This window comes from Archocentrus centrarchus, unplaced genomic scaffold, assembly GCF_007364275.1.
Source record: "Archocentrus centrarchus isolate MPI-CPG fArcCen1 unplaced genomic scaffold, fArcCen1 scaffold_68_ctg1, whole genome shotgun sequence".
Classification (NCBI taxonomy): Eukaryota; Metazoa; Chordata; class Actinopteri; order Cichliformes; family Cichlidae; genus Archocentrus; species Archocentrus centrarchus.
The window spans coordinates 148,010-171,549 of record NW_022060284.1 but is presented as its reverse complement, the minus strand read 5'-3'; the positions used below and the strand labels follow the sequence as shown (position 1 = coordinate 171,549).

The window sequence follows — 23,540 nt, the reverse complement described above, 5'->3', positions numbered from 1 at the left end:
TGCTTTGATGGGCAGCTCCAGTGCAACTCTTCGAGTCCGCTACAGAACACTGTGACAGGGCGTTCCTCTATGAAGTGCAGCATCATTAGCACAACTCCACAGTTACACATCTAGGGCTCCTGCATGTTCCAGCAGTGGAGGAAGAAACTGTGAAATTTTTGAGCTCAAGGTTTCACAACTGGACTTCATTAAAGAAAGGGCTATGCCAGGGTGGCTGGATCCATCTTTAACATACAGTTTATTTACTCCCTTCATAAATTTGCACAATCTGGCCCTTATGGGTACAATTTCACACAGCTGTCAATTAAGGATGGGTCAGGTATCTGTTTCTATAACCAGAGACTCAGGTGTGCTTCTTTTCTTGCTGATTGTGTTGATTAGAGCCAGATTGCACTTCTTTGTGAAGGGAGTAGTACACAACATTTTATGACATTTTAAGTTCTTGTCAATTTGGAAATGGGCTGGCATTTTTATAGGATACATTATAAACCATAGATTCATAGTGTTTCATTCTATGCACTTTAAACACTTAATCTCTCATTGCTGGCTATTTTAGGATTACCAAAAAAAAAAAAAAGAAGAAAAAAAAACATGCACCTAACATAATTTCCTGCATAGAATAGCCTTCACTTGTTGAAATAAAAATACAGTACTTGTGAGAACAAGAAGAAAACTATTTTGTTTCATCCTTTTGTGGCCCATCAAAGTCACAGAATACTCCACACACTCAACCACCTGAATGACTCGCATTATGCATGACAGTGTGCCACTGGAACACAAGAGTCATCCATTCGTCCTTTTCAGGCTCAGAGGGGGGCTGGAACCTATCCCAGCTGTCATAGGGTGAGAGACCTGGTACAGCTAACACGGAAAGACAGACAACCATTCACACCTATGGCAATTTAGAATCACCAATTAGCCTAACTCCACTGACTGCATGTCTTTGGACTGTGGAAGGAAACCAGAGCACACAGGGAGACCATGCAAACTCCACAGAGAAAGGCCCCAGCCAAGGTGGATTTGAACCCAGGACCTTCTTGCTCTGAGGCAACAGTGCTAACCATCATGCCACCTTGCTAACCACAAGAGTGATTGTTACTGGAAATGGGCTTATGTATGTCTTTTCCGATACTATATTAAAAGTTATTAACAATTTAATTAATTAGTAATTGTCATTTACAGCATTTTTGATCAATCTGCCAGCGACATAATAAGGATCAAAATAAGCTGCACACAGACACAATTAAATGAGAGATCAAGGGGGAAAAGAGACAAGACAGTAACAAAGAGACTGCAAAGAGACAGCTGTAGAAACAGAGACGCGAATAAACCGAAAGACACATACAGAGAGGAGGAGAGGGAGGGGTGAGAAATAACAGCAGAAGACGATAGAGAAACACATACGTCAGAATAGCAGAAATCGTAATGAAACAGGAGGGAGTGAGGCAGACAGATGGGGGAGAGGGGAAGACGATATAGTGGGCAGACACGGTGGTCCTCAAACGTCTGCTTGTCCTCCTCCTCATCATTCACTCTTCCCACAGCGTCTCTCATTCCTCTGTCTGAATCGCTGTCCTCCCGTCTGTTTTTGCCTTCCTCAGTGTGTTTCGGATCACTTAAAGGACTAGTTCACCTGAAAAAGAAAACTTCACAGGCAAATCCCTCACACTAAACACAAAGTAGCTGATGCAGCGCCACATCCCCTTAGTTCAATACAACAGAAATTCATTGATCTGCCACAACATTGATCATCTGCTGGGCTCTAACATTTCTGTGATGTCACATTGACACAAACTGCACACATAAACCATGTTCAAACCCCAATACTTACTGCTCCGTATTGGTAATGAAATTTTATTTGTATTTCATTTTAAAGCTTTCATTTCCAATCCAGTTTAGTTTCAGTTAGGTAACTGAATATTTTTGCTGTTTTCAGTTCTTTTCAGTTTAATTTTGATTGTTTAAAAATGTCGTCAAGTTCAGATTGTAATTTCACAACAGTACAATAGTAGTATAGAAAAATACAAATGCGGAGTCACAGCCATGGAGACATCTCTTGATGGCATATGAGGGGCCAATGCAACATCGGGTGATTTTTAATGTTGCATGTAGGCAACCTGAGTTTTTTGTGCTTCCATTTGCCACCTATTGACATCATTAGGATTTATCAGTAGAAAAAACAAACAATTTCCTTGCTAAAATTTCTGCTGCTTCCTTTCACATATATACAATTTCAGTATGATTGAATTTGAATTCACACACCTCACACTCACAAGACAGGATGGAAAAAAAACAACAGAAATTCATCAGCCCTAACTTGTGAAGTTTGTGATTATGTTTCAGGACATTAAAGTTGTCCCTAAACTGCAGGATGAAAGCATTGTTTTGTGTGTGCACATAGAAAGCACATCAGTATCTATTTTGCTTTCATAGGAAATCCATATCAGTGCACCACAGGAAAATGATTGATAACTTCCAGAAAGTGAAATCACAGCTCAGTATGGAGGGCAGAGGACCCAGGGGAGAAGAGCAGTGTGGGAAATGGGCTGTTCCTGTCTGTCCATGTCTTTGTTTAATCATTTGCCTGCCTCTCTTCATCCCAGCAGCAGTTTCAGAAGGAAAGATGGAGGCAGACAGAAGGAAGTTATAAGGGACTTTTGAGTGGAATATGAACATGTTAAGTTTTTGTTTGTGTGTATTTTTAAAACGTTTTTGGATTCAAATAAACTCACAAAAAAGAGAAAGAAGGCAGAGCACGAAGCCAGGGATACTTTTTTTCAGCTTCACTGATCCTCCCACCTTCTCCCTTAGCTACCACTCTGCTGCTCCTGCTAACTTAGGAGGAGGAGAAGGAGGAGGACGAGGGATGCAGGGAGAGTACACCTTACCTCCCTCCCTCCCTTCCTCACTTTCTTCCTCCCTTTCTCTGTCTCTCCAACTCTTCACTCTACAGCAGCTCTCACCAACACACCACAACACACCACCACTGTGTCTGGCTGGCTGACACACACTTACACATCCCCACACACACACACACACACACACACACACACACGCACACACACACACACACACACAGACACAACCACGCACACGCGCGCGTGCGCACACACACACGCTCACACACACACACACACACACACACACACACACACACACACACACACATACATGCACACACAACACACAAACACACACACACTAAGTGGCATCCTAAACACAGACCGAGACGACCTTGGACTGCTGCAGACGAGGTGAGTGGGTAAATATTTGAAACCTCCTCCAATGTGTGAGCATGCTTGTTTGTGTGTGTGTGTGTGTGTGTGTGTGTGTGTGTGTGTGTGTGTGTGTGTGTGTGTGACTGTGTTTATCTTATTTTGAGAGTTGTGTATTTTCTGTTCTGTGTGTTCTTGTGTGTAACTGTTTGCATGTCTGCATGTGCTGGTTTGCCTCTGGCCTGTGCTCTGTGTGTGTGTGTGTGTGTGTGTGTGTGTGTGTGTGTGTGTGTGTGTGTGTGTGTGTTTACGAGACACACCAGAGCCAATGAGACTTGTGCTTTGCACCAGACCAAAACAAATTCACAAAATAATGCTGACTCTCTTTCAGAGGTGTGTTTTTGTGAAGGCATGTATATATGTGTGTGTGTGTGTGTGTGTGTGTGTGAGAGAGAGAGAGAGAGATCCTGGAGAGGCCCAAGTCTGTCTGGAAACTTGTCAGCTGTTGGGAGGTGTGTGTGTGTGTGTGTGTGTGTGTGTGTGTGTGTGTGTGTGTGTGAGAGAGAGAGAGAACTGGTGAGGTAGAGGCTAACATTCATGCCAGTGCTACTTGTCAAACTGTAGTTTTTTCTCTTTTGTGCCTCTAAACTGCTGTTAGAGGAATAAAATCTCCAACATGTTGCCTGTTGAGTTTCCCTTACAAAAGATCCTCCTAATAGTTTAGGAAAGTTACATTTTAGATCATTATTAAAGTAAGAATAACTTCATTTTATCCATTAAGGATGCAGTTTCAATCATGTAAATGCCTAAAAGCACTCGTTTGGCGGTTTACCATTAAAAACATAGACGTAAAGGTTCAGATTAGATTATACATACTGCAATCATTGTTTAACCTGATAACACAAGTTGCCAGTGAGCTGTTAAGGGTTAGGTCCAGGAACATGTCTACCCTTTTATGTGGCATTTTTACTTATTTGCATATAATAAATAAAAATACATAGTAAGGTAATATATAGTTTCAGAAAATACTTGCTTTCCATGAGGCTAAAGTATGACCTAAGGGGTTCACCTGCTACCACATGAATATGAACCCTAAGAGTCACCAGACAGAACTTTGAAACCTAACCCTGTGTTTTGGATTAAAGCAAAGAGAACTTTTTTGCAAAAAAATAAAAATAGTTTTTGATGCATGTCAGTTAGAATGATTACTTTCTTGGTCCCCTGAGTTCTAAGACTTTGGAGAACCATTTCTTGTGTGTTGCTCTCCTGCTCCCTCTCCCATTTCCCCTGCCTAATCTACTGTCCTGTACAAAATAAAGGTGAATAATGAATGAATAATGAATAAAGGTAAATGGCATATTCTGATGGCGTCATTATCAGAAAGCAGTTTAAACAGATAAAAAAAAAAAAATTTTACCATGCCAGCTCCACAGTACAATAAAATGTTACATTGAACTGAGCTCGTGAGAACAACGAAGATAATAGTGCAGTGAATTCACAGCTTGGGGGCCTCAAGTGTTCTGCTTCCTGTACCCAGGCTCTGCGTTCTGCCTGAATCAAAACAAGCATTCCTAGTAGTGCAAATGTGTCTTAAGTAGAGTCCCATGTGTCAGAAAGAGCAAATGTGAACAACCTAATTCTTTGGACATTGTCCAGAGCTAGTGTGTGAGAACAGCCCTTGACGTTTTCTGGGGGGAAGGGGGGGGGGGGTATATTATAATCTTATTTTGGGACAAATTCAGCAAACTTTTAGTGTTTTCTGTCAGATTTGCCTTGAGCCATCATTTGACCCAGCTGTCTTAGCTAATTATAGGCCAATCTCCAACCTTCTTTTTCTCTCAAAGACTCTTGAAAGAGTAGTTGTAAAACAGCTAACTGATCATCTGCAGAGGAACGGTTTATTTGAAGAGTTTCAGTCAGGTTTCAGAATTCATCACAGTACAGAAACAGCATTAGTGAAGGTTACAAATGATCTTCTTACAGCCTCTGACAGTGGACTCATCTCTGTTCTTGTCCTGTTGGACCTCAGTGCAGCTTTTGATACTGTTGACCATAACATTTTATTACAGAGATTAGAGCTTGCTATAGGTATTAAAGGTACTGCACTGCAGTGGTTTGAATCATATTTATCTCATAGACTCCAATTTGTTCATGTAAATGGGGAGTCTTCTTCACACACTAAGGTTAATTATGGAGTTCCACAGGGTTCTGTGCTAGGACCAATTCTATTTACATTATGCATGCTTCCCTTAGGCAGTATTATTAGAAAGCATTGCATCAATTTTCATTGTCATGCAGATGATACTCAGCTTTACCTATCAATGAAGCCAGATGACACACATCAATTAGTTAAACTGCAGGAATGTCTTTAAGACATTAAGGCCTGGATGACCTCTAATTTCCTGCTTCTAAATTCAGATAAAACTGAAATTCTTGTACTTGGCCCCACAAATCTTAGAAACATGGTGTCAAACCAGATACTTAGTGTGGATGGCATTACTTTGGCCTCCAGTAACACTGTGAGAAACCTTGGAGTCATTTTTGACCAGGATATGTCCTTCAATGCACATATTAAACAAATATGTAGGACTGATTTTTTGTATTTGTACAGTATTTCTCTCAGAGTGATGCTGAAAAGCTCATTCATGCATTTATTACTTCTAGGCTGGACTATTGTAATTCATTATTATCAGGCTGTCCTTAAAGCTCCCTGAAAAGCCTTCAGCTGATCCAAAATGCTGCAGCTAGAGTACTGACAGGGACTAGAAAGAGAGAGCAGATTTCTCCCATACTGGCTTCTCTTCATTGTCTCCCTGTTAAATCAAAACAGAATTTAAAATCCTTCTCCTCACCTACAAGGTCTTGAATAATCAGGCCCCATCTTATCTTAAAGACCTCATAGTACTGTATCACCCAAACAGAGCACTTCGCTCTCAGACTGCTGGCTTACTTGTGGTTCCTAGGATTCTGGCCCCTCTTCTGTGTAACCAGCGCCTGTATCTCCCCCCTCAGCCCCAACCGGTCAAAGCAGATGACTGCCCCTCCCTGAGCCTGGTTCTGGGAGTTTTTCCTTCCTACTGTTGCCAAGTGCTTGCTCATAGGGGGTTGTTTTGACCTTTGGGTTTTCTCTGTATTATTGTAGGGTCTTTCCCTTACAATATAAAGCACCTTGAGATGACTGTTTGTTGTGATTTGGCGCTATATAAATAAAATGAATTGAATTGGTGATTCTATAAACGCAGTTTTTATGAACTTTGACATTAAATTTATAAAACTCTTCAAAATAACTGCCCCAAAAATGTCCTGATTTGGGGTGGCTGTAGCTCAGTAGGTAGAGCAGGTCACCCACTGATCGGAAGGTCAGCGGTTTGATTCCTGGCTACTCCAGGCTACATGCCAATGTATCCTTGGGCAAGATACTTAACCCCAAGTTGCTCTCCGACCGTCCTGTCGGAGTATGAATGTGTGTGAATGATAGCTAATTAAAAGCACTTAGCTTAGCAAAACATGGAAGTGCTAGTATGAATGGGAGTGCATGGGTGAATGTAAAAACATGTTGTAATAGCGCTTTGAGTGCTCTGATTGAGTAGAAAAGCGCTATATAAGAACTAGTCCATTTACCATTTAAAGACAGATGCAAGAATTGCTTCTAGAAGGACTGTAATTGCATTTCCCCCTCAAACCTCAGTTCATCTAATGGTGAAAGTGGCTGAATTTTCATCACAGGTTCTTTTTTTTTTTTCTTTTTAGCCTGTCATGTCTGGCAGTTTTCGCAATCAGAATATGATCCGAATACGCTGGTGTACCAAACATATTTGCTTTTCCAAGAATAGCTCTGTAAGTTTTACAATAGGCTACTCTTGTTAATATGTATTTAGTTTGTATTTTATTTTATTTATTTATACCAGGCGTGACAGGCAGAAAGGAAAGGGTAGGAAAAGGAGAAAGAAAAGGAAAAAAAACAAAAGAGAAAAAACAAAAAAACAAAAACAAAACAAAGGTGAGAAAAGAATAATCAAAGAATGATATCCACACATATACATACACATCCACATATCTACACACACACACACACACACACACACACACACACACACACACACACACACACACACACACACACACACACACACACACACACACACACACACAATCCTGCTGTTGCTTGCAAGTAATGTGTGTATGTGCCTCTGTCATGGAACGTACTCACCAATGGAGGCAAGAAACTGCAATCATGCCCCCCGTGATCCAGAGGCGAACAGGGAAGGACCCAGGGGACGCGGCCTATCCACGGCCCACCAGGACATCAGAAGACGAGAGGCCACACAATCCCGATGGCAACTGCGCACACACCCCAGAGGAGGAAGGAGGGAGACCCCAGACGGACCCCCCCCCACAGCCAAACGGCAAGAGTCCAGATAGCCAGAGGCAATGAGTAGCCAACCCCCGCCGCAGGCCGGCATCCCTCACATGAGCCGCGAATGCGGCCCCAAGGCCCCAGGCACCCGAGAACCGCCCGACACCCAGCAGAGCCCCCCCCACGCCAAAGAGGTCAGAGCCACCCCCAGGCCACAATTGCCAAGGGAGCGGGCCAAGAGCCACGCCAAGACATCCGGCCACGAACCCCGGGACCCACGGGCACCCGACACCCCAGGGGCAGCAGTGGCAACCAGCAGGAAGCAGCAGGAAGCGATAGGGAGTGATAGGGAGGGGTGACTCCCACCCTCCGCAACCATGTCCCACAGGTGCCAAGGCTCAGCAAGCCACAGGCCCAAGCCCTGCTGTCCACACACACACACGCACACACTCACACACACATACACACACACACACACACACAGGTTCTTTTTACATACCAATTTTCTCCTCTAATTATGTAATCTTACAATATAAAGCATCGTGAGCCTAATAGAGATGAACTGAGCCTGGTTATTTTTCTGAGAAAGCCAGCTCTGAAAAGTGAATCACTAAGTAGGTCAGAGTTCAAGTATGAGCAATTTAACCCAGCCTCTGTTTGTCCCAGGGGCATCTAAACTCTGCTGACCCATCTTCAACTTCTCAGACTGCCTTCCTTATTCATCCTTTGAGTCTTTTCTTCTTTCTTCTTTCTCTCACTCTATCACTTATCCATCAGTGTTGGCTCTCTTGGTGACTTTTTCCTTTATGTATACAAGGGGAGAGCCTGTATCCTGTTTCAGCTTAGCATGTGCACTTTAAAAAGGGAAAGAACAATACAAACACAGTAAAAGGCAGAAAGATGAGTCTGCCTGTTGATAAGCAGACATCTCCAACCACTCCACACTCCTCCACAACTTTATACAATACAAAATTTGGGAAGCAGTGACACACTGGGATTTTGCTGATCACTTATGTGTCATTGTACTTTTTATGTCAAAAGTATGCATCTAAACTGCATTTACCATTTACTGTAATTTTCTGGGTTCAAAACCAGGTGAAGCATTATGGCATTTTCTCTTACCAATCTGCAAATTGTGCCACAATTGTCTCAAGTTGCCTTTGCTTTCCTGTGGATCCAACATCTTCCTTACAAAATTTGCCAGACTCAGCAGCCAGAGTGGGCCATTAATCACAGGGTTGCTGCTTCAAGACACTGATCTCTGAATTGTTTCTGATGATCAGACTAACACCTTTCATGGTAGCTTACTGTCAGTAGTGTGTGAGTGTGTGTGAGTATGTAATACTGATTGCAAAACTCTTTTTGAGTGAAGCCAAGTTTCACTGCAGCCCACAGCACTGATGACTGCATACCTTATACTGATATTTCTTTATCTGCTTCCTATAGCATGCTAGTAATTTGTAACACTAGGCCATCTGTGATCTTAAGACCATGGTAACTGACCATGTCCCTTATTTGTATATTCCACTGCCAGTTACTAATATGTCGTCCTTTTAGAATTATAAGGTTCTATCTGACCTGTTTGACGAAGTTGACTTATTGTCATATTCTTATTCGTTGACCACTAATCAACAATATGTAAGAGATTTTTTACAATTGTATACAACTCTGGCTATTTCATTCACAAAACAAAATCAAGCTTTAACTTGGTATTATAAGGTTCTATTATTTAATATCTCAAAACTGGTCAGAATGCAGATAGAACCTTATAATTCTAAGGGGACAATATGTAAAACAGCTAATTGATCATCTATATATACTGATCATATATATCATGTATATACATGATATATATGATCAAGAGAAAAAGAGGGGAGTGGAGAAGAAGTGCTTAGTGCATCATGGAAAGTCTGCCAGCAGCCTGACCCTCTACAAGTACTGTGCAAATATTTTGAGTCACTCCACATTACCTCTACCAAGGAGGCTATGTTTTTTGGTTTTGGGGTTTGCAAGCATGCATGTCTGTACAGTAAAAATTATAGCGCAATAAGTTTTAATTGAATTCTGATAAAACTTTGTAGGGGTGTAGAGTTGGGTCATGTCAACAATCCATTAAAATTTGCCCTACATCCACCAAGGTCTTCAAGTTCGACCTCATGAAGGTCGAAAATTGACAAAAAGCCTTATAACTTAGAAACAACGACTCTTACAAGTGTGGAGTTCATTGTGTGCATATGAAAAGAAAGGTATAAAGTTCTCCTCCAATCTCATTGTACATTTGGTATAATGACAAATAAAGGCATTCTATTCAATTCTAAAATTGAAATTATTGTGTCACATTTGCCCTCTGACCTCTGCTTCAAAGTCAGTAGCTTTCTTTTGGAATGCCACTCTATGGTGATGTAGTCAAAATGAAGCACCAAACTATCAGATGTATACAAACAAATCTTTGGGTTTGACCAAGTTCTTGCTGCAATGTGTATGGCAAGGGTGATAGATAGATAGATAGATAGATAGATAGATAGATAGATAGATAGATAGATAGATAGATAGATAGATAGATAGATAGATAGACAGACAGACAGACAGACAGACAGACAGACAGACAGACAGACAGACAGATAGATAGATAGATAGATAGATAGATAGAGTCTGTATGGTTTGAAGAGCAGAACTTGGACCGGATCATCTGGTATTTGAGATGACAGGGTTTTCATTTAGGGAAGATTACAGACAGAACCCCACTGTAACGAATGCCTAACATATCCTTCATTACAATAACAGAAAAACATTTTTAAAGCACAATGTACAGGGCTTTCAAATTATGTCGGCGGCAGGTGCATTTTCCACCTACACCACCACTCTGCGGCGTCTACTTTTTAATTTTCCTAAAAAAAAGTTTTTGCGCCATCCGCTCGCTCCATTTCCAGCGCCATGTGGACGCACGTTGCAATATTTACGTTCTTTCAATCTGAGCCATTTGATTGATTCACGACTGCCATGTGACTATTCATATCGTCTGCTGCCGTCATGGCTTCAGTCTTGGTCATAAGGTGCCTGCTACTTTGGCATGCCCCCCTGCTACTCCAAAACAACTTGAAAGCCCTGAATGTAAACAATAACTAGAAAACTGTTTAACCCCTTAACTGGCAGCAAAAAAATCACCTGACAAAAACTACATAACACCCTCTGGTTATTATTGGCTCTGAACAACCCATTTCATAGCCTATTAACTGGCTGCGTCTGGTCCGCCGGCCGAATGAAGTGCATTTATATGGCAGGCTAGACCCGCCCATTTTGACTGACACCTCATTCGGCCAATCATGTTAAGAAATGGGTTTCCCAGAGCCAATAATACTCAGGTGCCGTTTACACGAGACCGTTTTCATTTTGAAACGGTGTCGTTTTGATGCGTTTCGGCCTTGCGTTTACACGACAACGGTGTCGTTTTGATGCGTTTCGCCCTTCTGTTTACACGACAACAGAGTGAAAACGATGTGTTTCAGAAACGGGGTCCAGAGTGGAGCGTTTCAGAAACGCACCAGCTTGCGTTTTCGTGTAAACACTTGAAACCGGGGTGATTTGAAAACGCTCGACTCGCACATGCGCACTATGGTTGCGACGGCCAGTTTTTCGCGCACGCGCAAACTGATAAACAGTACTCGCAGATTCACGAGTGCTTCTTATGCTTTTCCTGTGTTTTTACCGTTTTGTAATTCAGCGTTGTGTGCAGCAGCGATCCAACCTCATCATCGGTCCACACAAAACCTCTCACATTGGCCGTTTATATCATAATGAACAATTTGCCGCAATTTGCCGCACTACCTACTGTGTCACTCCACGCATGCGCGTCTTGCGTAAACAAACTTTGCAAAGAGAAAACCAACGCCAACTTGTGGCCTGGCATGGGAACTACATCGTTTTCATCGTTTCACATGTCCTCGTGTAAACGCGGATCGTTTCTGAAACGCCATCGTGTAAACGAAAGGCTGAAACGCATCAAAACGACACCGTTTCCAGTGAAAACGGCTTCGTGTAAACGGCACCACAGAGGGCGTCACGTAGCTTTGTCAGGTGATTTGGTGCAGCCAGTTACATGATTGGCCGAATGACGTGTCAATAAAAATGGGAGGGTCTAGCCTGCCATATAAAAGGGACTACAAACGGCCCGTCACCGGGCCCTTGCCAGTTAAGGGGCTACTCATCAACCTTTGTCCTACTTACCGAGCAACTGATTTTGAGCACAACGGTATCCATCTCCTCTTGAACACTTTCAGTGACTCTGCATTATATTCATATTACACGTGGCCAACAGAGACTGGAAAACATCCAGTATTAGTCTGATATATCACTTGACACATCAAATATTTCTTATTCAGTGCAGCGTCTCAGGGGACAGACTACTGGTCTTTGTCTATCTGCTGAGGCTGCCAGTGCTACATAAACAAAATGGCAAGGCGAGGGGCCCCAAGGGGCCTTCAGGGTGGGGACGGCTCAGGGGTGAGCGAGGGAGAGCCAGGGAGGATGAGGGACTGTTTACTTTTGTCTTCTGTGGCTGGCTGCCTGGGAAGCGACAGTGGCGGGAAGGAGAAAAGAGGAAGACCCTGTCTGGATTGTGTGTGCGCGCAGGTGTGTGTGTGTGTGTGTGTGCCTGCTAACGCTTGTTTCTCTACAGGTACAAGGTATTACTTCTACCTCTGTGAGGACCAGATGTGTTTAGTTATAATAGAGCCTGTGACTCATGGTGTAATTTCCAAATATTTACCACGCAATCCAGGTAAATGTTAAGGTGATATTTCTGTACCTAATATACGTTCTTAGACAAGAAAGTAAGAATTGGCAGTTTAAAAGGAAAACAAAAAGAAACACAAGTTATTTTGTAAGTACTTTTAGTATTAAGGGCCAATAAAGGTACAAAAAAGGATACTGGCTGCCCTTTTCTTACTTAGTTATCAAGAGTTCATAAAAAGGACGACAGGGGTGGGGTGGGGGGGAATCAGACCAACTGAACTGACACATTACTAGAATAATTTAATATGACAAGACACAATTACACAGAAATGCAGTGAATTTATTTTTTAACTTGTAGTTTTTGCCTTTCAGGGGTCCTCCATAGTTGAACAGGTATCAGGATATATTGTAGATTACTGAATTGCAGTGTATTGCTTTTTGTGATAAAATTTTTATCAAGAACAGATAAAAATGTGGGGACAAGCATTGTGATTACTACAGAAATCCCCTCTGTAAACAAGAGTAGTCTACATTAGTGATTTTGGATACAGCCCCGACCCCCTCCTTGATGACATCCCACAGCTACATCATGTAGATGTGTTTCTGTAAAGCTCGATGAAACACCTGCAGACTACCAGTACAAGGTACTTTAGATGGTCGGGCAACTGTGAGAAAGATGCCTTCAGTAATGAAGAATATCCACTTCCCATTGCTAATATGTTCTGAGATAATTTCCTGACCTCCTTTTTTTTGTTTCACTGTCCCCTTCCTCCATTCTGTATAAATGTCATACTTTGCCCATGTTGACGTAGCCTCCCAGACCAACCCCAGCTAGCAGAAATGTCTGGGCCTAATCTGGGCTGCTTTGACACTGATTGTTCAATTATTGCACTGGCAGATGTTGTGGGCCAGACATCATTGGGTGGGACCTGTGGTGATATAAGGCGTACCTGTGGCTAAGTTCTCTCCCTAATTCAAGACTGTCAAACCCAGATGTGTCCCGCAGAAAATTGTGGAGCACACTTGGAAACTTTGGAACAGCAGTTTAGGTGCCAGATATGGCTAGTAGCTGACACCATGATAACTACAATAACCAATCATAGCAGAACTTCCAAAGGGACACCAGCCTTTGACATGTTGGCCATTTCACTTTGTCTGGGGGTCAGTTAAGGGGGGTTTAGACTTGGGTGTAGGTTAGTATCATTGTGTGAATATGTGTAAACAGCAGAGGGTGAGTTGGAGAAAGTGATTGACTGTATGTATTTGAGTGCGTACATTCATGCTGGGATGTCTGCATACCTGTGCATGCACAATACTCAGTGTGTGTGTGTGTGTGTGTGTGTGTTTAGCAGCTGGCTGGACTCCAGCTGCGTCTGGTTGGATAATGAAGTCCAGGTGCTGCTGTGCCTGCTTTAAGACACCTGTCACCAATATTTAGTGCCAGAGAAAGCCAGACTACAAACAGGGGCGAGACGTGGTGCTTGCTTATTTTAACAAGGCTGCCTAACCGGACCTGAGGAGACAGGATGTACTATGATCTCTTCCTAGAAACTCGATGTGCACATGAATGTATATGTCTGCAAACGTGTTTTCAGAGCTCATTCAGCTCCTTCTACTTCTGTTGATTCACACTGTCCTGAAATTTAGGCTCAAAAGGTACAAGATGTTAAAGGATTTTAGTTTTCTATATTCAAAAACTCAAAATCTGTTAATATATATTTGCATCATTTATTGGGGAATAAAGATAATTTTATGATTTAATTTGGAGCAAAAACAATACAACAATACAAAAACAATTTATATATATAGGGCAGCATGGTGGTGCGGTGGGGGCAGCGCGGTGGGGGCGACACAGTGACATGGTAGTTAGCACTGCTGCCTCACAGTTAGAATACTATCTGGAAGGCCTGGGTTTGATTCCCTCCCTCTCTCTCTCTCTCTGTGGAGTTAGCATGTTCTCCTCGTGTCTGTATTGGTTTCCTCCGGGTACTCCGGTTTCCTCCCACAGTCCAAAGACATGCACTTACTGGGGTTAGGTTAACTGGAAACTCTAAATTGCCCATAGGTGTGAATGAGAGCATGAATGTGAGTGTGGATGTTGTCTGTCTCTCTGTGTTGGCCCTGTGACAGGCTGGCGACCTGTTCAGGGTGTACCCAGCCTCTCGCCTCTGTTTTCTATGTTCCTACCCTCACTACTCCACTCAAGCTGTAGTCAGTTACCAAAAGATTGAGATTGTGGAGACATGAGGCAATGGCAAAAATGAGCTTCCTCTGTAGGGTGGCTGTGCTGGAGATTGGATGAGGAGCTCAGTTATTTGGGACTAGCTCAAAGTAGAGCTGCTGTTCCTCCACAAGTAAAGGAGGTGGTTTGGGCACCTCAACTGGACTGTCTCTTGGACACCTCCTAGGTGAGGTGTTTTAGGCAGTATTTCATGACAGTGTTACTTTGCAGGTATCTGCTAACCAAGGTTGCTAGCCTTAGATGATAATTTAGCACACCAACCTCTCATCCAAATATTATCACTTCAGACTCTAAAAACACAACGTGGTGGTAGCTTCAAAATGCACAGGTCAAAACCAATGGCTCAAGTCATGGTGGCTATGTGCATTATAGCTGTCTAGCTTTATACATAAACATAAACACACACACACAAATATATATATATATATATGAACAAACTTCACTGCCTAATTGTGTGCTTGGTGGATTTTACACATCTATCATGTACTGCAGCACATCTACTGGATTTCTTTATGTTTAATGGCACATCCATTATTTTAACAAAGTTTGGTATGATAAAAGTAATCGGTAAATGGTGCTAAATGAAAGTGCAACATACAAATGATCAAAGGAAAACTGGGATATGTTGCAAGAATGGATTTTTGTGCACTAAAACAGGAGCATTTACCTCTTCCACATTCCTTCTAGCAATTCAGTATTCACTCTTTCACTCCTTCAGCTCATATATATACAACTGCAGAGTCCTTTGATTACCCTCCTTTTCCTGTATGTCTGTGCCTGTTCATGTTAGCTTCTACATACAGACATCTACATTTCCTTATAGTCTGAGCAGCTGAACAAAGACCTACCTGTGTAAAGTTCTAGGAAACTTACCTTCATCCTTCCAGCACATTGGGACTTGTTTAAGTTTTACATTGGCGTTCATGCTGTCCAACTCCTGTCTCCTACACCTGTGGCCTCTCAACAGCCTGTCTGTGCCACCTTCCACCTGCCAGCACTAGTCTCCACAGACTGCCAGGACATTTGGATACCTGCAGCTGGTACACCAAAACCAGTGCACATTATCTGAGAAAATATCCTTCACTTGCCATTGTTTTGTCTGCATTTGTCTGACATGCTTAGAAATCTGACTGTGTATAACCTACTGGGTTATTCAAAGCAGACTTCACCAAATACTTTAAACCAGATGATATTTTAGATCCATCCATCCATCCATTCGCTTCCGCTTATCCTGTTCAGGGTCGCGGGGGGGCTGGAGCCTATCCCAGCTGTCATAGGGCAAGAGGCAGGGTACACCCTGAACAGGTCGCCAGCCTGTCACAGGGCCAACACAGAAAGACGAACAACCTTTCACACTCACATTCACACCTATGGGCAATTTAGAATAGCCAATTAACCTAACCCCAGTAAGTGCATGTCTTTGGAATGTGGGAGGAAACCCACGCAAGCACGGGGAGAACATGCAAACTCCACACAGAGAGAGGGAGAGGCCTGGGCCAAGGTGGAATCGAACCCAGGCCTTCCAGATGGTATTCTATCTGTGAGGTAGCAGTGCTAACCACTGCGCCACCGTGCTGCCTGATATTTTAGATACTTAATGTAATTAGGAAAATCATGCATGTTAACTCTTAAGTCTGTTTAGCACATTGAGAATGCTGTCAGACAGATGAAGAGTCCTATAGGAATTATGAAACGTTAAGAAAACAACCTGAAACACTAGAAAGAATCATTTAAAAAATGCTTTAGAGGGTTTGGGCAGGGATTTATTTTCCAGTCTTTATGCTGAGCTTGGTCAACCTTGTCTTGACTGTCTTGATGTAACATGAGGGTGGTAACAATTGTCTTGCCTAATGCTCTAATCAAAATTAAACTATCAAGAAGTAATTGAAGAGCACATTTTAAACTTTAATTCAAGGGAATGGGATTGTAATGGCCACTGCGTTGAGATGAGGTAACTGACTGGGCCACCTGGACCAATTTCTTTATCATTTTGAGTTTTCACAGTATACAGTGTCTGTGTGTACTGTGAAGTGCTGTCCAGTCAGCTTTTCTGCATTTGGCTGACTGTACAGAAAGTATGGCTCTACAGAACATTGGAAGTCATGCATGCCCTGCATCACTGTGGCTACACTGTGTTTTACAGGTGATACAGTATGCTTCAGAGAATGCACTTCCAAGTTCTGTCCTTCATTTTCTCTTCAGGTCATTTTGTTACAGGTTGATCTGAGATTCATCTGTAATGCTTTTGCAGAACTGCTCTGGCTTTTTTTGTAGCTATTTTTATGTTGTAAAGTCTGATCTGGCCTTTCTGTACTTGAGGATGATGAATGACTTGTGTCTTCTTGTATGAAGTCTTCTTTTTATGCTACACAAAGATAATATGCATACCTCCTGAAGTGTGTTATTGTTGTGGCTTGATGTTGTAACAGGATTTGACTTGTTGTTGACTTGCAGTATGTTGACATTCAGGCTGTTTAATATTCAAGAGTTCATCTTAGAATCTACAATATTGTTGATTTGGCCTCTCTTAATGTTCACACAAACTCCACAAACATATCTGGACCTAACTGTATTTCTTGAATTAGAATAAATATTGTTAATTGTTGAAGAGTATTGCCATAATGAAACCTTGCAAGATCTACATTTTTAAAATATGATGGATAGAATATTTTAGTACAGATGATGAATGGGGATGGATCACCCTCCACTCTCTACAAAGGTAAAAGACACCAGTAACACTTATGTTTCACTAAACAACTACAGATGTACTTGGAGGTGAGGGCTTTCACTGCAGAGTCAGAAAGGAAATATTATGACCACAAATGTGTCCTACTTCAAACCCTTCTGTGGGTTTAGAAGCTGAGAAGCCTCAATTTGGAGTGAAAAAAAAAACCACCCACATGTCTCAGCAATATGCTTTCATTCATAGCTTACCTAAGTAGGTGGCCACAAGAAGTCATTAGTGGTCATGATATTTTCCTTCAAACCCTTCCACCTTTGTTAAATACACATCTATGGCAGTTTCCATCCAGAGACAGATTTTTACTCAAATACCCTTCATTAATCACAACTTCAGGATTGCTGTCTCTTAAACCACAAGATATTTATGTTGACATATAACATAAATATACTTAGTTTTCTTTTTTTAAAAAAATCATTCTCTTTCTCTCTGATTGATCAGGATGAGGGTGTGGTCATGGGAACAGTGCGGGGAGACAGGGATGGTTCTGCTGGGCTTCCTGACGTTGACGATGTGTTTCGGGAACCTATCTACCAGAGGGCTGCAGGTACACAACAAACAGGAAAAGAGTCTTCTTATGTCAAAGGGAAACCTTGACATTGTTTTGGAAAGGGATTGGTAGAAGCATAGAAACTTAAAACTGGGAAAAACTGAAGCACATATTGTCTACCAAGAACTCTAGGACTCAATTTCCCAGACATGGATTAAGCTTAGTCCCAGACCAAACAGGCCAAGGTTTAAAATTCTTGATGGAAAATATCTTTTTCTCTCTTATACTGTCTGACTCTGCTGTAGAGACAGCACACAAATGCAAGACTGTGAGTAATCTCAAGGTGTAGAACTACACATGTTAATAAACATTACCATCCTATTGAAACACGTGTCAGTCCTCATAGACGCTTATGTCAAAATGTCCAACTTCAAAGAACTGAAGCATGCTTACAAAATACAGTTTTGGTCTCAGTGGATAATTTCCCCCTTATAAAAATTTTTCAGGGGCGAATTTAAAGTGCCCTCCTGCAGGCCCACCACCCGCAGGAGGTGTCGTAGGGGTCGGGTGCAATGTGTGTCGGGCGGTGGCCGAGGGCGGAGGCCCTGGCGGACCGATCCCCGGCTATCGAAACTGGCTGTTGGGACATGGAATGTCACCTCTCTGGTGGGGAAGGAGCCTGAGCTAGTGCGTGAGGTTGAGAGATACCAGCTAGACATAGTTGGGCTCACCTCAACGCATGGCCTGGGCTCTGGAACCAGTCTCCTGGAGAAGGGCTGGACTCTGTTCCAGTCTGGAGTTGCCCTCGGTGAGAGGCGGCGAGCTGGGGTGGGTATTCTTGTATCCCCCCGGCTTGCTGCCTGTACGTCGGAGTTTTCACCGGTGGACGAGAGGGTAGTTTCCCTGCGCCTTCGGGCTGGGGAACGGGTCCTGACTGTTGTTTGCGCTTATGCGCCGAATGACAGTTCAGGGTACCCACCCTTTTTGGAGTTGCTGGGTGGGGTGCTGGAGAGTGCTCCATCTGGTGACTCCATAGTCTTGCTGGGAGACTTCAACGCTCACGTGGGCAATGACAGTGAGACCTGGAGGGGCGTGATTGGGAGGAACGGCCTGCCCGATCTGAACCCGAATGGTGTTTTGTTATTGGACTTCTGTGCAAACCACAGTTTGTCCATAACGAACACCATGTTCGAACATAAGGATGTCCATAAGTGCACATGGCACCAGGACACCCTAGGTCGCAGGTCGATGATCGATTTTGTAATCGTATCATCAGATCTGCGGCCGTATGTTCTGGACACTCGGGTGAAGAGAGGAGCTGAGCTGTCAACTGATCACCACCTGGTGGTGAGTTGGATCAGGTGGCGGGGGAAGATGCTGGACAGACCTGGCACACCTAAACGTATTGTGAGGGTGCGCTGGGAACGCCTGGCAGAAGCCCCAGTCCGGGAGATCTTCAACTCCCACCTCCGGCAGAACTTCGACAGCATTCCGAGGGAGGCTGAGGACATTGAGTCCGAATGGACCATGTTCCGCACCTCCATTGTTGAGGCTGCTGCTCAGAGCTGTGGCTGCAAGGTGGTTGGTGCCTGTCGTGGTGGTAACCCCCGAACCAGATGGTGGTCACCGGAGGTGAAGGGAGCCATCAAGCTGAAGAAAGAGTCCTATCGGGCTTGGTTAGCCTGTGGGACTCCGGACGCAGCTGACAGGTATCGACAGGCCAAGCGGAATGCAGCTCGGGTAGTGGCCAAAGCAAAAACTCGGGTGTGGGAGGAGTTCGGTGAGGCTATGGAAAAAGACTTTCGGACGGCATCGAAGCGATTCTGGCAAACCGTCAGGCGACTCAGGAGGGGAAAGCAGTGCTTCACTCACACTGTTTATAGTGCGGGGGGGGTGCTGCTGACTTCAACTGAGGCTATAGTCAGACGGTGGAAGGAATACTTCGAGGACCTTCTGAATCCCACTGACACGCCTTCTGTAGTGGAAGCAGAGTCTGGGGATGAGGGGGATGACTTGACCATCACTGGGGGTGAGGTCACTGAGGTAGTTAAACAACTCCTTGGTGGCAGAGCCCCTGGGGTGGACGAGATTCGCCCTGAGTTCCTGAAGGCTCTGGATGTTGTAGGGCTGTCTTGGTTGACACGCCTCTGCAACATCGCGTGGAGATCTGGGGCAGTGCCATTGGATTGGCAGACCGGGGTGGTGGTCCCCATCTTTAAGAAGGGAGACCGGAGGGTGTGCTCCAACTTTCGGGGGATCACACTCCTCAGCCTCCCCGGTAAGGTCTATGCCAGGGTGCTGGAAAGGAGGGTGCGTCCGTTAGTCGAACCTCGGATTCAGGAGGAACAATGCGGTTTTCGTCCTGGTCGTGGAACGCTGGACCAGCTCTTTATCCTCTCAAGGATATTCGAGTGTGCGTGGGAGTTTGCCCAACCAGTCTACATGTGCTTTGTGGACTTGGAGAAGGCATTCGACCGTGTTCCTCGGGGTGTTCTTTGGGAGGTTCTGCGGGAGTATGGGGTGTCTGGCCCATTGTTGCGGGCCATTCAGTCCTTGTACAACCACAGTGAGAGCTTGGTCCGTATAGCCGGTAATAAGTCGGATTTGTTTCCTGTGGGTGTTGGACTCCGTCAGGGCTGCCCTTTGTCACCGATTCTGTTCATAATTTTTATGGACAGAATTTCTAGGCGTAGCCAGGTGGCGGAAGGCTTCTTCCTTGGTGGCCTCAGAGTCACATCTCTGCTTTTTGCAGATGATGCGGTTCTGTTGGCTTCATCACGGGGGGGCCTCCAGCTCGCAGTGGAACGGTTCGCAGCCGAGTGTGAAGCGGCTGGCATGAGAATCAGCACCTCTAAGTCTGAGGCCATGGTCCTCAGCCGGAAAAGGGTGGAGTGCCATCTCCGGCTCAGGAACGAGTTCTTGCCTCAAGTGGAGGAGTTTAAGTATCTCGGGGTCTTGTTCACGAGTGATGGGAGAAGGGAACGGGAGATCGACAGGCGGATCGGGGCTGCTTCTGCAGTGATGCGGACGCTGCACCGGTCCGTCGTGGTGAAGAGGGAGCTTAGCGTAAAAGCGAGGCTCTCGATTTACCGGTCGATCTACGTTCCTACCCTCACCTATGGTCACGAGCTTTGGGTAGTGACCGAAAGAATAAGATCGCGAATACAAGCGGCAGAAATGAGTTTCCTTCGAAGGGTGGCTGGCCTCTCCCTTAGAGATAAGGTGAGGAGTGCGGCCATCCGGGAGGGGCTCAGAGTAGAGCCGCTGCTCCTCCACATCGAAAGGAGCCAGTTGAGGTGGCTCGGGCATCTGATTAGGATGCCTCCTGGCCGCCTCCTGGGTGAGGTGTTCCGGGCATGTCCCACCGGGAGGAGGCCCCGTGGTAGACCCAGGACACGCTGGAGAGATTGTGTATCTCGGCTGGCCTGGGAACGCCTTGGGGTCCCTCCGGATGAGCTGGAGGAGGTGGCTAGGGAGAGGGAAGCTTGGGCTTCTCTGCTTAGGCTTCTGCCCCCGCGACCCGGCCCCGGATAAGCGGAAGAAAATGGATGGATGGATGGATGAATTTAAAGTGGCTGCTTTGATTGACACAGGCAGCTGTAGTTGACTGCCGTCTGCATCACCTCCTGTAATTATAGTCACTAAACTGGAATTAACTGACAAATGACCTGCTGTGTGGTAAAGACTGTCCAATATGATTTTGCTTTAATTTTGACAGGTTAAATTCCTTAACTTACTTAGCACTAATTAGCAGATATGTGTCTCTATGTACCACCTGTACATTTCTTGAATGAGGCCCCAAAATGTCGTCATCCAAATCCAATGGATGCAGTTATTATAGCTAGGTCCATCTATGGTGTATATATACTTTTAATCAGACTAAATATATGAAATAATTTATTTAAAAATAAATTTTCCTGTGAAACACTGCATGAAGTTTTTGTCCCAGAATGAACTTTCTTTTGCAACTCCTGAACAACTAAAGAAGCTACACTAGTAGGAATATAGAATTAACCTTTAAAACACGATATAGATTTTTTTTTGCTACTAATTATGAGCTCTGACATTTTTGATCTGGTCTCTGATTACCAATATCCTTTCCAAGAAAACAAACAAACATACAAAAGAAAATTAAAACCATGATGTCTTGTTTAAACTTTTTATAAAAGCCACTGAAAAACAGTTTTTATGACCACCATGCTAAGTTTAATCTAGACTCAGACCCACTGTGCATGAACCATTGTTATCGGTCACTAGTAGCCACACCGAACAAGCTTGTTGTCAGAGGTGGCATAGTGTAAAAATGTTATGAACTGATGTTTATAGGATAGCTAGACTGAGAAATATTGCTTCATTTTCTAAGAGCAAAACCAGAATGTCAAAGATTTTGCTCCATGTGCTGATTTCTTTTAAAAAAAAGTCATTTAGATCTCAAAGAGATCAGTTTTATATACCAGAAGGGGTAAACAGGCAAAATAAATAAGTAAAATATTCAAGACTTACTGAGCTGAAACAAAAAGAAATAAAGGTCTGAAATACCAAATATCAGTAATCTAAGCACTGTGATGAATGACTGTCAAACGGATCTGTCAGTCCACCAATCAATGATTCTTCTCGGTTCCTTCTACTCTTGTCCCTGTCTCTCACTTATGCTGCATGTCTGGTATTTCCAGTGTCTCTCGCTCTCTCTCACAGCTGCTCCATCTCACACCTTTTCAAGGAGCTCAGTGCACATTCCAGCAGTCACTAAATCTGTCCAAATAAAGGGACACAGCCACTGGCCTCAGTTAATACTGCTAGTGCACATTGGGAATGTGTGAAATGCTGAACATCTTCACGAGCCGAAGCCTCAGCACAAAACACTCTGACATTCATTTACCGTGATTCTACTCAACTGTGATGCACGCTGTTTTGTACCACTAGTATCAGTGCTATGACAGCTGCTAATGCTGTTTCAGCTTTCTGCTTTTGCTTGTGTCAATATTGCACTACAAGTGCCAGCACTAGTGGCAGATGGCCAAAATATGGGAAAGTTTAGGATCTTATTGGTCAGCATTTCTTTTAGTGAAGTTCTATAAGTACTCAGTAAAAACTGACTACAGTCAGGATTTTGGCATGATTTGTAATTCTGAACTAAATTTTGTTTGTTTTGTTAATGAGGTTTACTGTATTTCAAATCAAGTTTTATCAAGTATATAGTTACAGAGAAAATATGTATAAAATTGTAAATGCCATCTGATTTGAGTCACAAAAGCTGAAAAGTTTGGGGTTGACTGAAAGAAGCACTATAAATACCAACAAATACTTTGCCATTCTGCTTCTGGGTATTAAAGGTGTTACAAGTAAGTATTTTACTTTGAAAGTTCACTCACTGCTAACCAGCCAGTCCTGGCTGTCCTCTCCAGAGGTGGCAAAAGTACAGACATTCTGCACTTAAGTAGAAGTACAAGTACTTGTGTTAAAAAAAAATACTCTAGTAAAAGTTGAAGTACTGATTCAGCTTCTTTAGTCAAGTAAAAGTGTAAAAGTACCTGCTCTGAAATCTACTCTAAGTAAGAAAGTAAAAGTAGCTATTTGGAGGATGTTTTTACCAGCTATTTTTGTTCAAATGAACCTTGTGATATACTGTAATAATGTAATAATAAAACATTACAAGCAAAAACAAGCTTTATTTCAGTCTAAATTCTAGTTCTAATGAGTGCACTCAGCTTAAACACTGTTATGTAGAACATGAGGAGAGAAAAAGAATGAGAGAATTTTTAAAA

The 23,540-nt window shown here is 43.4% G+C and overlaps 1 protein-coding gene across 1 annotated transcript in view; it reads left to right on the top strand.

Moving 5' to 3' along the window:
- Nucleotides 1–2,866: 2,866 nt before the first annotated feature.
- The window catches only part of LOC115777726 (ADAMTS-like protein 2), a 66,549-nt gene continuing 45,875 nt past the window's right edge, over nt 2,867–23,540 (top strand). The window contains 4 exon segments of the mRNA XM_030725689.1: nt 2,867–2,905; nt 2,908–2,990; nt 3,198–3,254; nt 17,727–17,832. Coding sequence (XP_030581549.1) covers nt 2,867–2,905; nt 2,908–2,990; nt 3,198–3,254; nt 17,727–17,832 — 285 coding nt within the window.